Source organism: Callithrix jacchus, chromosome 9, assembly GCF_049354715.1.
Source record: "Callithrix jacchus isolate 240 chromosome 9, calJac240_pri, whole genome shotgun sequence".
Lineage (NCBI taxonomy): Eukaryota > Metazoa > Chordata > Mammalia > Primates > Cebidae > Callithrix > Callithrix jacchus.
In genome coordinates this window covers 126397637-126414870 of record NC_133510.1, presented here as the reverse complement: position 1 = coordinate 126414870, position 17234 = coordinate 126397637, and the positions used below count along the sequence as shown (strand labels likewise).

The window sequence follows — 17234 nt, the reverse complement described above, 5'->3', positions numbered from 1 at the left end:
CTCCACTGTCCCCAGCTGGTTTAGTTTCTAAGAATACCTGCACAGAGACAAAAGATCATATAGTTCAAAATGTACTTTCAGACAATAGGGGAGGCTATGGTTGTCAATCGTTTAATTGGCTCTTTTGAATACAAATCAAATATTAAGTAGTTCAGTTCTTCTTGTCTCTGTATATGTCAACAAACACATATACTTGGTAGAATTTATTAAACAAATGGACAAGGCATGCAAGTATTCCATTTGTTGCATAACAGAATTGTATCTAGAACCTTCATTGTAAAGCCTGGCAAAATGGTTTGTACTGTAATCCCAGCTGCTCGGAAGGCTGAACACTTGAGGCCAGGAGTTGTAGACCAGCCGCGGCAACATAGCGAGATGCAGTTTCTAAAAAAAGAAAAAGGAAAAATAAAAAAAGAACCTTGATTATTAAATGTACAAAATTCTGAAATATTACCTGAAAAAGGTGATGCTGGTTTTGCAAATAATCCTTAATGTAGATTTTTAGTTGAGATACATAATTCACATACCACAAAATTCAGCATTTTTTTTTTGAAACAGAGTTTCATCTTGTTGCCCAGGCTGGAGTACAGTGACGCAATCTCAGCTCACTGCAACCTCTGCCTCCTGGGTTCTCGTGATTCTTCTGCCTCACCCTCCCAAGTAGCTGGGATTACAGGCATGCGCCACCATGCCTGGCTAATTTTGTATACTTAGTAGGGACAGGGTTTCTCCATGTTGGTCGGGCTGGTTCTAAACTCCCGACCTCAGGTGATCTGTCCCCTCTTGGCCTCCCAAAGTGCTGGGATTATAGGCATGAGCCACCGAACCTGGCCAAATTCAGCTTTTTAAAAGTGTACAGTTCAGTGGGTTTTAGTTCACAAGGTTTTGCAGCTATCACCAATATCTAATTCCAGAACTTTTTATCACCCCAAAAAGAAACTCTATACCAATTGCCGTCACTCCCATTTTGTCCTTACCCCAGCTCCTGGCAGCCATTTGTCTATGAATTTGCCTATTCAAGATAGTTCATATCGATGAAATCATACAGTCTCTGGTCTTTTGTGACCAGCTTCTTTTACTTCGCATAGTATCTTCAGTGTTCATCTATGTTGTAGCATGTGTCAGTGAGTCATTCCTTTTTTGACTGAATCCTATTCCACAGATATGCTTCATTTATCCATTTATCTATTGATGGACATTTGGGTGGTTTCTACATTTCAATTATTATGAATACTGTTGCTATCCTTAATGGAGGTCTGTGTGAAAGAAGTCAAGGTTTCCAAAGTCATGAAAAAACAATTGCTAGGATTAGTGGCTTTTCATAGTAGTATTTTTTTCCCCATTCGTTTTCAGACTCCCTTGGAAGTTTAGGATATTCACAGTTCTGAATGTTAGCCACTGAAAATGCCAGTAGACGATGAAGCCTCTGAAGATGACATGGATTCAGTTTCCTCAAACAGTCCCGGAACCTCTATTTTCAAATACGAGAGCATAGCAATTTCTGTACACTATGGAAGAATTTGACTTGGTGAAAACCTTACACAAAACTTCATCTGTAGAATCTAATAAAAATTCTCTTCATTTTCTTGGACTGAACTTAAATACTGATAGGTAAGAATGAGATTTTAAAAAATGTAACAAATCAGAATAACTTTATTTGCATAGGTTTACCAACTTATCTAAATAGTGTCATAGTTACTGATTTGAATTATTATTTTTGAGACAGAGTCTTGCCTGGTTGCCAGGCTGGAGTGCAGTGGTGCCATCTCAGTTCACTGCAACCTCCACCTCCTGGGTTCAAACGATTCTCCTGCCTCAGCCTCCTGAGTAGCTGGGACTACAGGTGCATGACACACACCCAGCTAATTTTTGTATTTTTAGTAGAGATGGGGTTTTACAATGTTGGCTAGGATGGTCTTGATCTCTTGACCTTGTGATCTGCCTGCCTTGGCCTTTCAGAGTGGTAGGATTACAGGTGTGAGGCACTGTGCCCAGCCATTATTATTATTATGATTATTTTTGAGACGGAGTTTCGCTCTTGTTACCCAGGCTGGAGTGCAATGGCGTGATCTCTGCTCACCACAACCTCCGCCTCCTGGGTTCAGGCAATTCTCCTGCCTTAGCCTCCCGAGTAGCTGGGATTACAGGCACGCGCCACCACGCCCAGCTAATTTTTTTTTTGTATTTTTAGTAGAGATGGGGTTTCACCATGTTGACCAGGATGGTCTCGATCTGTTGACCTCGTGATCCACCCGCCTCGGCCTCCCAAAGTGCTGGGATTACAGGCTTGAGCCACCGTGCCCGGCCCATTATTATTTTTTAACCTATCATTGAGAATGTTCAGGGAGGCCAGGTGTGGTGGCTCATGCCTGTAATCTCAGCACTTTGGGAGGCTGAGGCAGGTGGATCGCCTGAGGCCAGGAATTGGAGACTAACATGGTGACACCTCATCTCTACTAAAAATATAAAAATTAGCTGAGTGCGGTGGTGTGTGCCTGTCGTCCTTGCTACTCAGGAGGCTGAGGCAGGAGATTCTCTCGAACTCGGGAGGTGAGGTTGTAATGAGCCAAGATTATGCCACTGCACTCCAGCCAGGGCGACAGAATGAGACTCTGTCCCCTCAAAAAATGAATGTTTTGGGACAGTTGTTTAAGTCAGGAATAGATACAGTCTTTTCATGTTTTTCATTTCTCCCAGACATACGTACTTTTGCATGGAAAGCATTCTGAAAAAGGACTTGTTTTGTTGTTGTAGTTTCCTTTATACTTTTTTTGTGTTTGTTTTTAGTAAATTACAAGCATATCTTTAACATTTAGTTGCCTAAATATTATTTCTACATTTTTAAATTAATGGAACAAATGATGTTTTATGTTGTAAAAATTCTTTATCAATGTGGATGGAAAGTAGCACTTAAAGTTGAGTATTGCTAGGTGCGGTGTTGTGCGCCTGTAGTCCCAGCTACTCGGGAGGCTGAGGCTGGAGGATCACTTGAGTCCAAGAGTTCTGGGCTGTAGTGCGCTATGCCGATCGGGTGTCCACACTAAGTTCAGCATCAATATGGTGACCTCCCGGGAGCGGGAGGACCACCAGGTTGCCTAAGGAGGGGTGAACTGGCCCAGGTCCGAAATGGAGCAGGTCAGAACTCAGGGCTGATCAGTAGTGGGATCATGCCTGTGAATAGCCACTGCACTCCAGCCTGGGTAACATAGCAAGACCTTGTCTCTTTAAAATAAATAAATAAATAAAGTTGAGTATTAGGAAGTTAAGACAGAAACAGACTAAGTAGACAAAATAGTGGACTAAATAGATGTCATCAAAGTGTATTTTACTTATTTTTTTAAGATGCATTTTATTTTTAAGCTATCCCATGATCTGTTTGTTTTTATTTAACGGTCTTAACACAGATCATGGTTAGCTTATTTTTCATCAGAGCCTGCTTACTCTCAATTTGCACATAGTCTGATAAGCTTGGTTATTTTGGTTATTAAATTTATAGTAGTGTAGAAACAGCAAAGAGGAAAAGACTGTTAGAGAGAGTATCGATAAACAGCAGGTACAAGAAAGGAAAACACAGCATTTTGGGGGCCTTACTGGTAAAGAGGCAAGGAGCTAGCCGGGCGTGGTGGCTCACACCTGTAATCCCAGCACTTTGGGAGGCTGAGGCAGGCAGATCACGAGGTCGGGTTTGAGACCAGCCTGATAAACATGGTGAAACCCCATCTCTACTTAAAAATACAAAAATTAGCCAAGTGTGGTGGCATGCATCTGTAATCCCAGCTACTTGGGAGGCTGAAGCAGGAGAATCACTTGAACCCGGGAGGCAGAAGTTGCTGTGAGCCGAGAGTGCGCCGTTGCACTCCAGCCTGGGTGACAGAGAGAGACTCCATCTCAAAAAAAAAAAAGGAGGCAAGGACCTTTAAACACAGTAGGTCTTGAAGAAATTGTGTATTATAAATAAATACATTACTTAAAAAATTGTTAATTCTCTGCCCTTTTCAGAAGGATTTAAGGCAGCTTATAAGAGTATATAAAACAGTGGGGGTGGGGAGTTGTAAAAAACAAAGCAGTATATGAAATAAAATGAGAAAAAGATGGGAAATGGTTCTACAGTAATCTATATGCACTTGATAAAAGTTGGCCACGCATTTTGGTTCTTGTATTACTTGGTGGTCCCCTTTCTTTTTTGAGACACAGTCTTACTCTGTCACTCAGGCTGGAGTGCAATAGCATGATCTTAGCCCACTGCAACCGCCATCTTCTGGTTTCAAGCAATTCTCTTGCCTCAGCCTCCTGAGTAGCTGGGATTACAGATGCCTGCCACCACGCCTGTCTATTTTGTATTTTTGTATTTTTTTTTTTTTGAGACAGAGTTTTGCTCTTGTTACCCAGGCTGGAGTGCAATGGCTCGATCTCGGCTTACCACAACCTCCGCCTCCTGGGTTCAAGCCATTCTCCTGCCTCAGCCTCCCTAGTAGCTGGGACTACAGGCATGCGCCACCGTGCCCAGCTAATTTTTGTATTTTTAGTAGAAATGGGGTTTCACCATACCAGGATGGTCTCCATCTCTCGACCTCGTGATCCACCCGCCTCGGCCTTCCAAAGTGCTGGGATTATAGGCGTGAGCCACTGCGCCCGGCCTTAATTTTTGTATTTTTAGTAGAGGTGGGGTTTCACCATGTTGGTCAAGTTAGTGTTGAACTGCTGACCTTGTGATCTGCCCACCTTGGCCTCGCAAAATGTTGGGATTACAGGCATGAGGTACCATGCCCACCAGTGTTCCCTTTAAAGTACAGTTCTAGAAGATATTCCTGTTAGAACACAGTGTTTGATTTGGCTGGAGGAACCTAACTGTGCTTTGCTAGTGAAAATTAGGCAATTAAACTTGTCTCCCTTTTCATTGTGACTGGTAGTTAAACTGGCCACATTTATTTTTTATTTTTATTTATTTATTTTTTTGAGACGGAGTTTCGTTGTTGTTACCCAGACTGGCGTGCAATGGCACGATCTCGGCTCACTGCAACCTCCGCCTCAGCCTCCCGAGTAGCTGGGACTACAGGTGCATACCACCATGCCCAGCTAATTTTTGTATTTTTAGTAGAGATGGGGTTTCACCTTGTTGACCAGGATGGTCTCGATCTCTTGACCTCATGATTCACCCGCCTCGGCCTCCCAAAGTGCTAGGATTATAGGCGTGAGCCACCGTGCCCGGCAGCTGGCCACATTTAAAGGCGATTATTACAGCTATGTAAAGTCCTTTACTGGCAACATATGTTCTTTCCTTTGAATTTTTATTAATATTTTCACCGGTCCTAACTATTATTTTACTATTTTCATTTATTTAAAAAAATTCTTTGTGAAAGAAAGCAGTATATCAAGCAGGAAATAAATGAAAATGATCTTTTGGTGACTAGATTTTAAGTACATTTTAATATCCTGAAATACACTGTGCGTTTATAAAACAAATCTGAAATAACTTACCTGAAGTCTGGAAAAGCAGTACTCCTGGAAAGAATCAGTGCTGTTTTGCATACTGAGTAGGCTAAGTCCTGAATATCTGCTGTTAATTTGCTTGGCACAACTTTTATTCAGAGATAGTGCAGAGATAAGCATCAGCTTATCACACCAAATTAAGGATATCCAGTGAACAAGATTTGACTGTCATTTGGGGCAGTGGAGAAAGAATCCCCACTGCACAATGAAGGGCTGTTCTTAAGGAGGGGGAAATAATCCTCTGGAATAGCTGAGATCAGAGAAGCTGGAAATTAATCTTATTGTTTAGCACAGACTTTTTTTATTTTCTGCCGATCCTTTGGAGTGTTCCCTCACTTCTGGAGAAGGTCTTTCTGTTGTGTTCTTAAAAAGAACACAGTGTAGTCTTTTTACTGCCTTTTTCCTTTTGTGGACCAACTTGTGATCAGATTTTCAACCAATGAGGTGCCATTAGAAGGATAAAATATCAGTGGTTTTGTACTGCTCTGCTAAATCTTGAAGTGCTGAATTATTCAACACTTTGATAGAATCAAGAAAACCATTTGAATTATTTATGTTTCAACAGAAGTAGTCCCCACCTTAGTACAAATGGGGTATCCTCTTTCTCAGGGAAGACCAGACCATCTGTAATTCAAGGTACAGTTGAAGTCCTAACTTCTTGAATGCAGGAGCTACAAAACAGTGGAAAGACTGATTCGGAACTTTGGAAAAACTGTGAGGTATCTAATTTTGTTTTGTTTTGGAATTTTGAAATAGTTATATTAAAACATATCTCTACTAAACTCTAAATTCTTAGAAATTTATGTCCTAAGAGCATACACTTTAAGTTAATGCTAAAGTGGCCAAGTATATTAATTTGGGAATGATACTGAATGAATGGGAAAAAGGTGATCAAAAGTATTTTTTAACAATATAGTACTGATTAGACATAACTAATTTATATATTAAATATGAACTAAAACATTGTCTTTGTTCAGAGGCCAAGAATGCCAGAATTATTAAAATTGTTACTAATTGTAATGTTGTCAGTATCTTAATGGAATTGTCATCATTTTGAAAAACCTAAATCCACTTTGATATATTTTTAATGTTCTAATTATAAACTTAAGCTTCTATTTAGTACCTTATTATATTCAGCTGTGATACCGTGCATTCTATTGTTTTCAGATCAGTGGTTCTTTCTTTGGTCCATAGGATAAATTGGGATATAAAAATTTAACAGTTCAAAGAATACTTACATGGCTGAGCACAGTGGCTCACACCTATAATCCTAGCACTTTAGGTGCCCACGTGGGAGGATTGGTTGCCGCCGGGAGTTTGAGACCAGCCTGGGCAACATAGGGAGACCCTGTCTCTACAAAAATAAAAACATAAATAAATTAGCCAGGCATGGTGGCATGGTGTCTATAGTCCTAGCTATTTGGGAGGCTAATGTGGGAGGATCACTTGAACTCAGGAGGTTGGAGTTGCAGTGAGATCACAGCACTGCACTCCAGCTTAGGTGACAGAGTGAGACCCTGACTTTCCATATATATAAAAAAAGAGAAGCTATTATCCCGGCACTTAGGGAGGCAGAGGTGGAGGATAGCTTGAGCCCAGGAATTTGTGACCTACTTGGGCAACATAGCAAGACCCACTCTGTTTTTAAAAAAAAAAAAAAAAAAAGAAAGAAAGAAAATACTTATATATAAATTTTGTTTCGTAGAATAATGCTCAAGATAGACTTTCCTAAGGTTGGATTTGATAGTTTTTTTATAGAAATGTATAAACCAGGCTGGGCGCGGTGGCTCACACCTGTAATCCCAGCACTTTGCGAGGCGGAGGCGGGAGGATCACAAGGTCAAAAGATTGAGACCATCCCGGCCAACATGGTAAAAACCCGTCTCTACTAAAAATACAAAAATTAGCTGGGCATCGTGGTGCACACCTGTAGTCCCAGCTACTCGGGAGGCTGAGGCAGGAGAATTGCTTGAATCCGGGAGGCGGAGGTTGCAGTGAGCCGAGATTGTACCACCCCAGCCTGGCGCCTGGCGACAGAACAACTCTGTCTCAAAAAAAAAAAAAAAAAAGAAATGTATAAATCATTATTAATTCTTAGAAAGCATTAGATCTTGTTTTAAACATTATACTTTTAGAAGCATAATTTGTGTTATTTTTAAGAATGTAGAGTAAGCAAAATGAAAGATTACCTGATTTAAAAATTCAGTAGCAACTGCTAAGTGTAATTTTATATTCATTATCCATAATTATTGAAATTATAAAAAAGTATTACCAAATGTTTAAAAAATTGAGTTTTCAGTTTTTATACTTTTTTGTTTAGCTGTAACTATCAGTATGCACAAATGTTAAAGACCTTTAAAAATGCCCATGCAAATGCAATTAAAAATGGAATGTTTTATTAAGTGTATTAAATGTTTCCCCTAATTTATCTACTCATTAGCTTTTTGTTTGTTTGTTTGTTTTTGAGACAGAGCCTTGTTGCCCAGGCTGGAATGCAGTGGCGTGATCTCAGCTCCCTGCAACCTCTGCATCCTGGGTTCAAGTGATTTTCCTGGCTCAGTTTCCGGAGTAGCTGAGATCATAGGTGTGTGCCACCATGCTCAGTTAATTTTTGTATTTTTACAAAATTACAAAAGAAATGGGGTTTCACCATGTTGTCCAGGCTGGTCTCAAACTCCTGGCCTCAGGTGATCTGCCTGCCTTGACCTCCCAAAGTGCTGGTATTACAGGTATGAACTACCATGCAGGGCCTTCATTAGCTTTTGATACCTGAATTAACATGCTTTGGGACAAACTACATTGCCACAATGTAGTTTAACTTCTGGAAAATTTGTGTTTAATAGGAATCATTACTTTCTTTTTTTCTTTTCTTTTTTTTTGAGACAGAGTCTTGTTTTTTTGCCAGGCGCCAGGCTAGAGTGCGGTGGCGCGATATCGGCTCACTGCAACCTTCGCCTCCGGGGTTCAAACAATTCTCCTTCCTCAGTCTCCCGAGTACCTGGGACCACAGGCACACGCCACCATGGCCAGCTAATTTTTGTATTTTTAAGTAGAGACGGGGTTTCACTGTGGTCTCAATCTCTTGATCCACGAACCTTGGCCTCCCAAAGTGCTGTGAATACAAGCGTGAGCCACTGTGTCTGGCCAAATTGTTACTTTCAGTAATTTGAAATTTGAAATCAACATTCTTTTGTGACATTATCATCTTAAGTCAGAATCAGAATATATTTGTGAATTTAAGATACAGATTTTTTTTTTTCCTAATCCAACCTGCTCCAGGATAAGATACAGATTTTTGTGTTGGAATATGAAGTAGCCATTGCCATCTTTTAACATTTGAACTGGCCCCTCCCCTCCCTTTTCTCTCTTTCTTTCTTCCTTTTCTTTGTTCTTTCTCTCTTTCTTTTTTTTTTTTTTGAAATAGGGTCTCATTCTGTCATCCAGGCTGAAGTGCAGTGACAATCTCTGCTCACTGCACCCTCAACCTCTTGGGCTCAAGCCATTCTCCCACCTCAGCGTCCCAAGTAGCTGAGACTACAAGTACACACCACCATGCCCAGCTAATTTTTGTATTTTTTGTTGAAACAAGGTTTCGCTATGTTGCCTAGGCTAGTCTTGAACTCATTAACTCAAATGAGCCATCCACCTTGGCCTCCCAAAGTGCTGGAATTACAGGCATGAGCTGCTGTACCCAGCCTGTGAGCTCTCTTTTTATAACAGTTTTCAAAATAACATCAATTTACATTATCCTTAAATGAAATTCATAGATTATATAACCTACCTGTAACCACTTTAAAAAATCAGGGTATTATTTAAATGTGACATAAAGGAGAAATAAAAGTTACTTATAGTAAAAGAATATGTACTTGGATATATACATGTCAGGTACGTGTTCATTAGAAGACATAATGAGGGCTGGGCGCGGTGGCTCACGCCTGTAATCCCAGCACTTTGGGAGGCTGAGGCAGGTGGATCACGAGGTCAAGAGATCGAGACCATCCTGGTCAACATGGTGAAACCCCGTCTCTACTAAAAATACAAAAAATTAGCTGGGCACGGTGGTGCGTGCCTGTAATCCCAGCTACTCAGGAGGCTGAGGCAGGAGAATTGCCTGAACCCAGGAGGCGGAGGTTGCGGTGAGCCGAGATCGCGCCATTGCACTCCAGCCTGGGTAACGAGCGAAACTCAGCCTCAAAAAAAAAGAAGACATAATGAAATAGTTGTGTTTACCTGTATGTAGACTTACTGTGAATTCAGCAGCTAAACACAGATCAATACAGCTATGGTGTGATGATGATCCAGATATTGTGGACAACACCTCCACTGGTGACATGCTTTTCTGAAAGGGTGACCAACTTCTCATGAGATTTTGAAACAAACTTGTTTGTTTTGGTGATATGAATACTATGCAAAATATTTATTGTTTTGTAATGTAAAATGGACACAGGACAATTCTTCATTGTGGGGGACTGCTCTATGATCTGCATGCTTCGACCGTGCCCACTAAGTGCCAATGATGTCCCCCCAGCTTTGTCATGACTGTGACCTCACAGATTTCCAATATGCAGTTCCTTCCCCGTGGAGATCACTCAATCATATTTAAATTTAAAACTTAGGCCTGTAATCCCAGCACTTTGGGAGGCCAAGGCAGGTAGATCACTTGAGGTCAGGAGTCCAAGACCAGCCTGGCCAACATGGTGAAACCGTGTCTCTACTAAAAAATACAAAAATTAGCCAGATGTGGTGACACGCCTGTAATCCCAGGTACTTGGGAGGCTGAGGCACAAGAATTGCTTGAACTCGGGAGGCGGAGGTTGCAGTGAGCTCAGATCATGCCACTGCACTTTAGCCTGGGTGACAGAGCGAGAGACTCTGTCTCAAAAATAAATAAAACTTAATTTTCTTAGCTACCTATGAGGTGTTATTATTTCCATTTTATAAATTTGGAAACTGAGGTACAAATTAATTTGTCCAGGATCCCAAAAGTTTTCAGTGGAGAGCTTCGAGTTAGAGTAGGGTAGGGATAGGAGACAGAATTCACAAAATGAACAGATAGGAGACTTTCTAATGTGGCAAATGCTATGAAGGAAATAAATAGGATGACAAGAAAGGAACTGTTAGGATGTTTTGAGAAGATGACAATTGGACTGAAATTGTAGGGTGGAATACAGCAGTCATGGTGAGAGCTGTGCAAGAGCTTGCCAGGTGCTCAGCTGTGAGGTGGGAGACGGTTTTGGCGTGCTCAAGAACAGAGGATGCCCGTGAGGCAGGTGCATAGCCGGCAAGGCACAGAGAGGGCTCAGATGAAGTGGGGAGGTGTGTATGAGCCAGACGATGCAGAGCCCTCTAAGGAAAGATTAGGAGTGGAAAGATGCTGAAAGGCTTTGTGCAGGGCAGGCAGTTTTCATAACCACTTCCTGATGTTTTGTATTGCTGCATACGGTCTGCGGCTGAAAGTCTTCTAGCCTTGAGGCTGAATGTAACCTTCTGTAGAACTCCTTGCTCCCTTAGTGTGACGCACTGGCATACTCTAGTTATGAGAGTGCTGATGGCTCTTGGGAGTTGGGATGGATCATGACCTAAAAAGGACTCTTTTATACTGGAGGAATTGTTCTGTGAAATGTTAAGTCAGGAAATTATTTTTAATAAATGTTTTATAATTTAATAGACCAGGTGGTTACAGCTATTCAATTTGGTGGAAAAACAATGCCAAGAACAGATAGTTGCCCAGCAGGAGCAGTTTCACAACCAAATTCAAGTAAGTTGTCATTTACATTGATTCCATATATATATATATATTTATTTATATTTTTACTGTTTTTTTTTGAAGTGGAGTCTCACTCTTGTCGCCCAGGTTGGAGTGCAGTGGTACAAACTCGGCTCACTGTAACGTCTGCCTTCCTGGTTCAACTGATTCTCCTGCCTTAGCCTCCTGAGTAGCTGGGATTACAGGCACCCACCAACATGCCCGGCTGATTTTTGTATTTTTAGTAAAAATGGGGTTTTGTCCTGTTGGCCAGGCTGGTCTTGAACTCCTGACCTTGTGATCTGCCTGGCTTGGCCTCCAAAAGTTCTGGGATTACAGGCATGAGCCACCATGCCCAGCCTCCTTTTTTATATTTGTAAGAAAATACATTATATTAAAAAAAAATTTTTTTTTTGAGACAAGGTCTCACTCTGTCACCCAGGCTGGCGTACAGTGACACGATTTTAGCTCACTACAACCTCCACCTCCTGGGTTCAAGCAATTCTACTGCCTCAGCCTCTTGAGTAGCTGGAATAACAGGCACATGCCACCATGCCCAGCTAATTTTTAGTAGAGACAGGGTTTCACCATGTTGGCCAAGCTGGTCTCGGAACTCCTGACCTCAAGTGATCCACTTGCTTGGGCCTCCCAAAGTGCTGGGATTACAGGTGTGAGCCACCGCACCTGGCCTCTATTTTGTTTATAAACTAAAGATAAAGCATAATATTATCTTTTAGAATAACATTTCATTATATTTTGAAACATGATATTCTTGTAACAGTCATAAAAATATGATGTTTAATATACTTTCTTACCCAAATCTATAACTTTTTATTTCCAGCATATACAGGAGGAGATAAAAAATTTAGTCAAATTACAGACCAGTAGTGCTTCCTGGACTTCCTGTGATAGAAATTCTTCAAGCAAACAAGTATCTTCAGAAAGTCAAATGGGTTTTTTTTCTGAAAGCAGTGAGAAAAATGAATCTGTTATCAGTTATCCTGAATCCAAAGAACCGGAAATGCAGCAAGAAATGTCCACATCACAACTAGACTGCAATGTGGATAGTAGCTCAGTGAGCAGTGGATATGGTACTTTTTGTATCTCAGAATTAAATCCATACAAATCTCAAGACCCTAAGGAGTTCATGGAGCACGAAGACGTTCCCAAAGGACAGTATGTAGCACCTGTGGTGCCGGCCGATTCACTTGTAGATAATGTGAAAAATGAGAGTTTTTATATACAGACTCCTGAAGAGTGTTGTGCATCTCTAAGGGAAGATGTTTCCCTTTTTCCTGGTGAATTTGAACATAATTTTCATGGTGAAAATAAGGTTTCTGAAGTATACAGTGGGAAAACAAATAGGTAAGTAGAATTTCCATCATTTGAAGGAAGTTTATACATTTAGAATCTAGTGGATAAAGTTCCTTTTAATGAACTATAATAGGATGAGATGTATTTAAACATTTATCAGTTTCTTGCCTATAGAACACTGAAATAAAGCACACTGTATTCTTTTTTTTTTAAGCCCTGGGAAATTAAAGCAATTAAAGGCACACTATGTTCTAATGACACTGACTTTCTTCCATCTGTAATGTTGAAAAAGACTAAACTCTTTTTCTTTTCTTTTTTTTGAGACAGCATCTTGCTCTGTCACCCAGGCTGGAGTGCAGTGGCACAATCTTGGCTCACAGCAACCTCTGCCTCCTGGGCTCAAGTGATTCGCCTGGCTCACCTCCCAAGTAGCTGGGACTACAGGCACGCGCCACTATGCCTGGCTGATTTTTTTTGGTATTTTGAGTAGAGACGGGGTTTTACCTTATTGGCCAGGCTGATCTCGAACTCCTGATCTCGTGATTTGCCCGCCTCAGCCTCCCAAAGTGCTGGGATTACAGGTGTGAGCCACTGCACCTGGCCAAGACTACAAAACTCTTAAGGTGGGAAGCCTTGCCAGAAAATGGAACAGATATTTTTAGCAGACAGGGCTGTATTATTAGTGGAAGGTTGTCACACATGTTCATGTAATTTGAACAGTTTTTTTTTTTTTAAAGGTAGGGGGTCTTGCTTTGCTGCCCAAGCTGATGTGCAGTGGTGCAATCATAGCTCACTGCAGCCTAGAATTCCTGGGCTCAAGTGATCCTCTTGAGTAGTTAGGACTGTGCTACTATGTTCAGCTGAAACCGAAAATTACATACAGGCTTACCCAATTTTTGTTTGTTTGTTTGTTTTTTGAGTCGGAGTCTTGCTTTGTCTCCTGGGCTGGAGTGCAATGGTGCAATCTCAGCTAACTGCAACCTCTGCCTCCCTGGTTCAAGTGATTCTCCAGCCTTAAGTCTCCCGAGTTGCTGGGACTACAGGTGCATACAACCACACCTGGCTAATTTTTGTTATTTTTAGTGGAGACAGAGTTTCACTGTGTTGGCCAGGCTGGTCTCTCTCCCAGCTCAGCCCCGCAAAGTGCTGGAATTACAGGTGTGAGCCATGGCGGCTGGCCCCAGTTTTCTGTTTTCTTTTGTCCAGTCTGTATTCTGCCAAATGTGTTTGTTTTTTTGTTTTGTTTTGAGATGGAGTCTCGCTCTGTCATTCAGGCTGGAGTGCAGTTGTGCGTTCTCAGCTCATTGCAACCTCCACCTCCTGGGTTCAAGCAATTCTGCCACCTCAGCCTCCTGAGTAGCTGGCACTGCAGGTGCATACCACCATGCCTAGCTAATTTTTGTGTTTTTAGTAGAGACGGGGTTTCGCCATGTTGGCCAGGCTGTCTTGAACTCCTGACCTCAGGTGATCTGCCCACCTCAGCTTCCCGAAGTGCTGGAATTACAGACCTGAGCCACCTCGCCTGGCCTGAATGTTTTTTATGTGTAAGAAGAATTTTTATAAATGTAATGACATTTCATGACATAGGAGACTTTTTATAAACTGTGGCTTAGTTTTTGTAAAATAAATAATCCTTAAAAATTTCCCTAATTTTTTAGTTTTGTATCTCTGAATTGTGTCACCTAAAGCAACACAGATCTCATCTACATTCAAATATAATGAATGATTTGTGCCAACAAATATGCTCTCATTGTAGAGATATATTTAGCACTTGGAAGGGCAAATGTGGTGGTTTTTGTTCTAGTATATGGCTACAGACTTCGTGTAATATAAGTCACTGTTAGTCTTTTTGTTTACTTTGCCTTTGATAATAAATTGAAAAGAGTAATGTAGGTGAATTAATAAAAATTCATTATCTTACCACTATTAGAAAAAACAACTGGCTGGGCACAGTGGCTAACGTTTGTAATCCCAGCACTTTGGGAGGGTGAAGCAGGTGGATCACTTGAGCCCAGGAGTTTGAGGTCAGCCGGGGCAACATGGCAAGACCCTGTCTCTACCAAAAAAATAAAAATAAAAATTAGCTGGATGTGGTGGTTCCTGCCTGTGGTCCCAGTTACTCAGGAGTCTGAGGTGGGAGGGTCACCTGAGCTGAGGAAGGTCAAGGCTGCAGTGAGCTGTGATTGCATTCTACCCTGAGTGACAGAGAGGATCTCAAAAAAAAAAACAACCCAGAAAGCATTTTACGCTGACACAGTATCTACCGGTGGTTAGCTTTATACGTGAAGTACAGTATTTGTGTGAAGTCTTGTCTCTAAAGAAAGTAATGTTGGAGCCCAGCGTGGTGGCTCATGCCTGTCATCACAGCACTTTGGGAGGCTGAGGTGGGCAGAGGTCAAGAGTTTGAGACCAGTCTGGCCAACATGGCAAAACCCCATCTCTACTAAAAATACAAAGCTTAGCTCTGAGTGGTGGTGTGCCTGTAATCCCAGCTATTCAGGAGGCTGAAGCACGAGAATTGCTTGAACCTAGGAGATGGAGTTTGCAGTGAACTGAGATTGCACCACTGTACTCCATCCTGGGCGACAGAGCAAGACTGTCTCAAAAAAAAAAAAAAAAGATAATTTTGTTTTTCTCTTCTTAAATAGTAAATTTATAACATCATGGGCACAAAAACTGAAGCAGAACCAACCAAAGAGAGCACATGTAGAAGATGGAGGTTCAAGAGCTAAACAAGGAAATGAGCAAAGCAAGAAGACACCAATTGAGAAAGTAAGTGACAAGTCACTTTCCCTGCGGGCTCCAGTACTGATGATTACATGGGTTTAGTACACACTCATGAAAAAAATTCTTGTGCCCTTTCTTTCGTATTGTTAATTTGTTCATTTATGCATCTTTTTTTTTCTTTTTTGAGATGGAGTTTCGTTCTTGTGGCCCAGGCTGGAGTGTGATGGTGTGATATTGGCTCACTTCAGCCTCTGCCTCCCAGGTTCAAGAGATTCTCCTGCCTCATCCTCCTGAGTAGCTGGGATTACAGGCACCTGCCACCATGCCCAGCTAATTTTTGTATTTTTAGTAGAGATGGGGTTTCACCATGTTGGCCAGGCTGGTCTTGAACTTGTGACCTTAGGTGATTCACCCACTGCAGCCTCCCAAAGTGCTGGGGTTACAGGCATGAGCCACTGCTCCTGGCCCATTTATACATCTTTCTTTTGGTGTTTCAGAGGATTAGAAATACTTGCTGTAAATGTTGCTTTAGTAGACTGGAAATCAAAGCTAATAAGGGATAAAATATTATAGAAATGAATAATTTCCAAAGTTCCTATTTCTCTTTGTAGTGCAAATGTTTACATTTAGTCACAGAGTAATCCATTTAATTATTTAAAACAAACTTTCAAATAATTTGTACTACTATTAAGTTATAAGAAGTAATACTGTAATCTTAAAATTGAATACTTTAAGATGCCTTTATGAAATTTGGACAGTTCTGAATTTATAATCGAAATTATGAGAGATTAAATTTTGAAATTCTGTATGGCCCTTTTGCTAACCTAGCAGCTACTTTAATTAAAATATTATAGATATTGAATAAGGTTTTTAAAAAATTATTTACATTTGAGTTTCAGATAATTAAGATCTTAATTTTTTTTTTTTTTTTAAATTTTTGAGACAAAGTCTCACTCTGTTGCCCAGGCTGGAGTGCAATGGTGCGATCTCTGATCACTGCAATCTCTGCCACCTGGGTTCAAGTGATTCTTCTGTCTCAGCCTCTCAAATAGCTGGGATTATAGGCGCCTGCCACCACACTGGCTAATTTTTTAAGTTTTAGTAGAGATGGGGTTTTACTATCTTGGCCAGGCTATTTTTTTTTTCTGAGATGGAGTATTGCTTTGTTGCCCAGGCTGGATTGCAGTGGCATGATCTCAGCTCATTGCAACCTCCATCTCCTGGAGCAATTCTCCTGCCTTAGCCTTTCAAGTAGCTGGAACTACAGGTGCATGCCACCATGCCAGGCTTATTTTTGTATTTTTAGTGGAGATGGGATTTTGCCATTTTGGTCAGGCTAGTCTTGAACTCCTGACCTCAAGTGATCTCCCCACTTCAGCCTCCCACCCCAAGTGCCTAGATTATAGGCATCAGCCACTGTGCCTGGCCAAAAAAAATTTTTTTTTAAATATACTTTTGTAGAGACAGGGTCTCACTATGTTGCTGAGGGTGGTCTCAAACTCCTGGCTTCAAGTGATCCTCTTGCCTTGGCCTCCCAAAATGCTGAGATTACAAGCAGGAGCCACTCTGCCCAGCCAGATAATTTTTAATATTCCTGTATAGCCCTTATTGGTCTAAATTTGTTACAGAATAGCATTGTTTTAGTATAATGCATTGAAATTGCAAAATCAGGTCCCTCTACAAATGAAATACCTTTAGAAACTGGACATGTTTTATCATCCTGAACATAGTCTTTCTGTCATCCTATGAAAAACTTCTGTTTAAGAGACCAAAAGAAGATAGTCCTTCAGCTTTCATAAGGCATTACTTCTCTTATAACAAATTTTCTTTCTTCAATTTGTGGTATTTAGGCTTCCTGTTATCACCATTCTTTGCACTTTTTCAGATTTGTGTTGAAGAGGAGGGAAGTGAAGGTAAATGAAGTTCTATGAACCGCAGAAGCTTCTGTGGTCTAGGA

At 41.0% G+C, this 17234-nt stretch overlaps 1 protein-coding gene across 36 annotated transcripts in view; it reads left to right on the top strand.

Moving 5' to 3' along the window:
* MPHOSPH9 (M-phase phosphoprotein 9) overlaps positions 1-17234 on the top strand; it is an 84351-nt gene that overhangs the window by 2010 nt on the left and 65107 nt on the right. For 11 of the 36 annotated variants that reach the window (XR_013522189.1, XR_013522188.1, XR_013522187.1 and 8 more), the window contains exons 2-6: positions 1354-1611; positions 6056-6209; positions 11159-11248; positions 12078-12601; positions 15199-15322. Coding sequence is in view for 17 of the 36 variants with exons in the window: in XM_035258035.3 (XP_035113926.1) it covers positions 6153-6209; positions 11159-11248; positions 12078-12601; positions 15199-15322 (795 nt within the window). In the remaining 19 variants the exon portion in view is untranslated. The remainder of the gene's footprint in view (positions 1-1353; positions 1612-6055; positions 6210-11158; positions 11249-12077; positions 12602-15198; positions 15323-17234) is intronic. The other 25 variants (XR_013522204.1, XR_013522202.1, XR_013522200.1 and 22 more) reach the window with 9 other exon arrangements.